At 40.2% G+C, this 6,066-nt stretch overlaps 1 protein-coding gene across 1 annotated transcript; it reads left to right on the plus strand.

Moving 5' to 3' along the window:
- The first annotated feature begins 871 nt into the window (after window positions 1–871).
- On the plus strand, window positions 872–5,626 carry LOC118753898 (probable E3 ubiquitin-protein ligase IRF2BPL). Its single transcript, XM_036488775.1, is given in 4 exon segments — window positions 872–1,284; window positions 2,455–3,894; window positions 3,896–3,925; window positions 3,927–5,626. Coding segments are annotated over 3 exon segments (942 nt in total). The 5' UTR covers window positions 872–1,284; window positions 2,455–3,300; the 3' UTR covers window positions 4,245–5,626.
- Window positions 5,627–6,066: the final 440 nt, after the last annotated feature.

A 6,066-nucleotide genomic window follows, 5' to 3' on the forward strand; every position in this document is an offset into this window, starting at 1 on the left:
CTTCTATACTTGGCCTCCATGGCCATCCTTGGTTTCTTTATCACTCCATGAATGCCTGGTCAGATGATATTTTCACCGGAGCAACATTGTGTATACGTACGACATGCCCAAACCAACGTTCCTCATTTTATCTTCTTTGACCAATTGAGACTATCTTGCGTAGAGCGATTCTCTCGAAAGCCTTTCCTTTATTCGACGTTGCCAATGCTTCTGCGCCATTTAAAAAGACGGGCATAATGAGGCAATTTTAGAGCATGATTTTTCTTTGTCGAAAGAGGCTTCTGTTATACAATTGGCTACGTAAGCCTGCAGTGCATGGTCAGGCATCAACTAAGGGTTCTTAGATCTTTCTGACTAATATTAAGGAGTTTTTCAGAGACTCAGCGAGAGGTGGTAGAAATCTCTTGGATTGCCTTTTAAACTTTAAGACCCCAGCTCCTCCATTTTCTTAGATATGCCATATATTCTTTCGGAGCTCACTTTCGCCCCTTCGTTGTCAACAAAGCCCTCATGACCTGACACCGGGTTACGGGTTACTAGTCTGTCCAGCCTGTAAAGTTTATTAAAAGGATAACTTCAGGGCCATTGCCTAAATGAATTTGCCAATGGTACATTTATATATTAACAGTTTGAAGATACTCAGATGACGCCTAAGGTATCCAATTCTCATTTTACTAAGTATGATTCGGAAATCTCAGAGCACTCCAATGAGGTCAGTTTTCAATGAGTATGGCAATAGACGGTTTGCTCCCAACAGACCAAGCAGTGGAGCTTCCCCAGATTGACATCAAAAACATAGTGGCGTTGGAGATAAACAATTTTACTAAAAAAACTGACAGTTCGTATGCGAGCGCCCATAGTAGGAATAGGACTGCAGATAACAAAAACCCTAGCATTTCATCATTCATAAATATGTTCGCAAATTATCAAACCACCGCCAACTGTGCAGCCGTCGCATATCTACTCTGCACTCGTGAGAATACAAATCAGCCAGCTAGCCAGCCAGCCAGAGCGAGTCAGTCATGCAGCCAAATACATACCTACTCACCAGCCAGCCAGCTTGCTAACCAGCCAACGGATACATTTTTCCGACATTCAATTGGAATAATTTGTTATTTCGCAGACGGCATTCGAGGAAGACGCATGCAAGCGAGCTAATAAGCCGGACAAACGCAAGGCAAGCAGAACCATACAGTGAGCTAGTGAGCGCGTGTGAACACCACTTAAGTGAGTGTGAATAGTGAATAGTTCTCGAATAAATGAATGGATAAGAAAAAAGAAAAGGTGTGAATTTTAAAAGAAAATTTACTCAGAATCGAAGAAGTTGCTAAGAATTTTAATAATACTAAATTGAAACGCTTTAGAAGAAAATAATGAAGAAACTCTAGTGTGTTGGAAGTAACGAGTGTGAGAATGAAATATAATTAGTTTCGCGTGTGTATACGGTTACTTACATATACAATTGTACTTATAATAAACATACATACATTATATTCATATATGTATGGCTGTGGCAAAGTAAATCGTGGCTTGCACTTTGTTACGTGCGCGTATTTGAGCTATTTGAAACGCTGTCGCGCGTCTATGTATTACAAGCAACTATATATACATACATTTTACATATTATGTATATATAGAAATCCATATATATATATATATATGTACATATGTACATACACATATGTAAAATGTTTGTTTTGTATGTTTTTGCGAAAAATTTCGTATCTATAAGCTGTGCTATTTAGGAAATCTACTGCTGCTATCGTAGAGTTGCTTCTGGCTACTTACGCGCTGAACCTAAAACGTTTCTACGCTGTTGGTCGCCGCGGTCGCTCACTTCTCGCTTTATATGTAAGTAAATAGAAACGTGCGCGCATGTTTTTCGGCGTGTTTTTCATGTGATTTAACACACACGCACACGTACGCAAGCAAAATACGTAACGTCTAATTAGCGAAAAGTGTGAGGTGATCAAGCTCCCGCGTGCGAGTCAAGGTAGCGCGAGTAAGACAAAGGTATGTAAGTAGGAAAGCGAGCGGTAAGTTGGGCGTAGCAACGCAGTAGCGGTGGCAATAAATCAATAATTGTAACCGCGGCGGTCAACATAACGTGCGCGCGTGTAAATCGTTAGATATTTTCAGTTTTACACAAGTATACATACAAAGGTGCATTTGCGTGTGAAATAATAATAGAAATAGGAAAACCAAAACAGACGCAACTTCTCCAAAAAAGACCGCGTGGTTCGAGAGGAAAAGCAAAAAATCTAACTATATGTAAATCGTGTTAAAGCTGTTTTCGTAGAAGCTTTATAGTTAACTGGTTTAAAACCCACATTTCCTAAAAGATATTGAAAACTACATATTTCGTGACCTGCTGGCGATGTGTGTGGCCGCTAAGCAGGTCACTCAATTGTGCAGTCAACATTTTATTGATTCTCTTATTTCCCCTTTTTTTAGAGAGTTCGAAGAAAAATACAAAATTACAGTATAAACAAGTATTAAAAACGACCAACGGCCGAAAATAGCGCTGTTGAATAACCACAATAATCGAAAAAAGTCGCGTAAGGCGTCAAAAAAAAATAAACAAAGCGACGAGAATATTGCCATCACAGTGCATGCAATACAAACAAAAATAGTATAAATAAACAGAAGGTAAACGCTAAAATGGAAAATCCACAATTGCCGCATGTGTTGCGGCTTATGAAGTCGCCTAGCAGCAGCAATAGTCAGCATTTGAAGTGAATTAGTACTGCCGCGCGCCGAAGTGAAGAAAACATGTTTTGAAAGTCAAGTTTTTTTTTTTAATTTGCATGGACGTCAATTAAACTTTAACTTAACAAGGCACTAGAGGTGGCAGTATAGAGATTTGCAAGCGACGAATCAATTTTTATATTCCAACAAAGTGCACGCGCTTCCAACCAGAGAAAGCGCGTTTGCATCTGTAACCTTTTTGGCCGTTCCATTACGTTACTATACAACAGCTGCGACCTTAGCGGGCAAGCGTGCGCGTGAAAAACAGTTCGTGCAACATCTTTCAGACACACAAACACGTGCACTCCACTAAATTTGTGAATTAAAATCCAAAACACTTGCCAAGTTGCGACTTCTTAAGCCCTAATTTAAAAGCGTGCTGCAAGTGCGCGCCAAAAAAAAACAACGCATTCGTGCGCAACAGCCACCATTGAACGACCCACAACAACAACCCACCCACATCCACAACATTATCAACCACACCAGCACTCGCACCACCAGACCCGGCACACACTCACCTTCACCCACAGCAACAACCCCTTCACCACCAACATGTCACTGCAAACTAAGCGTCAACACTGTTATCTGTGCGATCTTCCCCGCATGCCTTGGGCCATGATCAATGACTTCTCCGAGTCCGTTTGCCGCGGCTGCGTCAACTATGAGGGCGCCGACCGCATTGAGCTTGTCTTAGATGCCGCGCGTCAAATGAAACGTTTACATCAGGCCGCCAAGCGTAGTCACGAGAATGGAGAGGTGGTCGCACAACAACAACAGCAGGCACAACAGCAACAACAAGCAGCCGTTGCAGCAGCACAAGCGCAACATCGCAGCGCAAGCGGTGCGCCTATTAGTGTGGGCGTCGGTGTTGGGGTTGTCGGTCCACAACAGCAGCAGCAACATCATCATGGCTATGCGACACAACGCATCGGTCCACCGCCACCACAAGCTACCGGTCTTATGGATTTCCCAGTGAAAATGGAGGCGCACGACGCTAATGTACGTCCAGTGCGGATCTCACATATGGCACCGCATCATATGTCAATGACAAATCGTGCTGTTGCTGCTGCGGCGGCAGCTGCAGTCGCCTCCAACGTGGGTGTAGTGGGTCCAGTGCCACCAGCGTTATCGGTGAACTTGAAGCGTCCCCCCCTCCGAGGATGATGATCATACGCATGGTGGTGATGGTGGGGGGCGGCGGCGGTGGTGGTGGTATTGCTGGTGGCGGACCGAGTGCCATGAAGCGTAGCGCCATCGATGATCCCAATGTACCGCGACCACCGCTAACACGTGGCGAATCATTGCCGGCTGCTGTTTCCTTTGTACCCGATCGACAAGCAGGTTTGCGAGATAAGCATCAACCAGTACGGGCACCATCATTTGATGCATCCTCCTTCAAGCCGGGTGGTAAGTTTAAGAAAGCAATACCATTTTCTGAAAAGTTTAAGTGCTTAAGACTATTTGTAACATACTCATTACGTCACATAGTACATTAGCACCATGACACAGTTGTTGTTGTTGGATATCTTCACAAACTCATCGATGCAGTGGCTAGGGATCACAAGAGCTTGTAAATTTCTATAGGTCAATCGGTCCATTATACATATGATCACTAATTAACTAATTAACTAATCATCGGTTTTGCAATTATCTACATCTGTGCTTCGTGTTCTTGGTATAATTGTAGTTAAATAATTGTTGCGCTAATTGTGTGTGTTTTATTTGTGCTTGGGTTTAGTGTAAGGCCTTAAACTATTTTCGTATTTCCCTTTATTGTTTCGAAATGAAGATCTGCTGGATGATGTAAGCTTTTTCAAAACAAACTCTGGCCGTATAGAAATGGGAACTCACTCGTTAGAGAACGTGACTTCTAATAAGTTTCTGCGGACTCCAGAGATCCGAATTATCCTTGGGGTTGCGAAGAAGAAGTATTCCTCATTTTCTATTACGAATTGGTGAGATTTTTGACGCTATCTATCATTCGATTATTCGGAAAATTTTAATTTTTAACTGGTGCCGTCTGTTTAAAATTCCATTTAAATTTTCCATTCTCACATGCATTATATTCCCAAATATATTTTTTATCAATAACCAACTTTGAATCGTTTTCTAAACTATTAACTCATCTCAGCATTTACTCTACACATTCCAATATTTGAAGAAGATAGCGCATAGGTGGTATATATGTATATACATTGAAAAAAAAATAAAATTTTTATTTGATAAGGGAAAGTGCTGATATGTAAAAATAAACATTGATAAAGAATTGAACGTTGATAAAAGGAATACTGATAAGAGAACTTAACGTTGAAAAATTTCAATGCGGCTCAAATCAAAGTTCGTGCTTGCTATGTGTGTATGTATGAAGAAAAACATATTTATTGATTTATTGTGTTCATATAATAGCACATTCATCCTTGACTGACTGATAAGGGACACATATAGTCTTCAATTTAATGTTTGTTGTGTTGCCTAATACTATTGCCGATAATTTAATTGTCTGCTCTAAAGTAATAAAAGTGTGCTGAAGAGTAATAAAAGCTTTTGAAAGGTTAAACTCAGAGCTAAGTTTTAATGAATCAGGCATCAGTTCTGCTGATGATAACTTTAACAGATAAGTGAACCCATTAAAGAAGAATACGTAATGCTGTGATTAGGGAATGAACTTTAGAACAGAAATTTAAACCTAAAATGATTGAAGTAAAAAGAAAAAAATATCGGCAGAAAATATATTGAAGGTAAGAACATCAAAATTCGGGCTAAGTAAGGTTAGATTAGACAACGAAGCAATGGATACCCACATTCAGAAAGCTTAGCAAAAGTCCAAGCGCCAAGAGAATGTTATTTTAATTATCATTATTATCGATTATTTTGTATCCTTTGATACATTTCAAAAATTCGCTTGATGCTTCTAATCGATTTACTATCGACCAAGAGCGCGCTAACTTAGCTTATCGATGCTTATGTATGTATTTATAAGGTAGTGTTTACACACAGAGACTATGAAAATTATATATAAAAACAGTGCAATGTGTGCATTCATCTTCTCAAAGAAAATTAGGTGTATACATACGTTCAACCCTCGACTGACACCCACTACGACTAAGTTGGGCGGTGGTGCTTCGCAATCGGCCTGGCGCGTCAGTTTTATGTATCTAGCAACGGAGAATTCTTATAGTTTTTTTTTCATTTTATATTTTCTATACACTTTCCTGCCAATTCTTACTTTTTACTTTCTTTATGTATACTTTATACAAAATTTATATGTACGAACGTTGTTGTTGATTTTGTACGTAGTAGTGTTGTGTGGCTTTCTGT

This window comes from Rhagoletis pomonella, unplaced genomic scaffold (genome assembly GCF_013731165.1).
Source record: "Rhagoletis pomonella isolate Grant_MI unplaced genomic scaffold, Rhpom_1.0 Rhpom_scaffold_03030, whole genome shotgun sequence".
NCBI lineage: Eukaryota > Metazoa > Arthropoda > Insecta > Diptera > Tephritidae > Rhagoletis > Rhagoletis pomonella.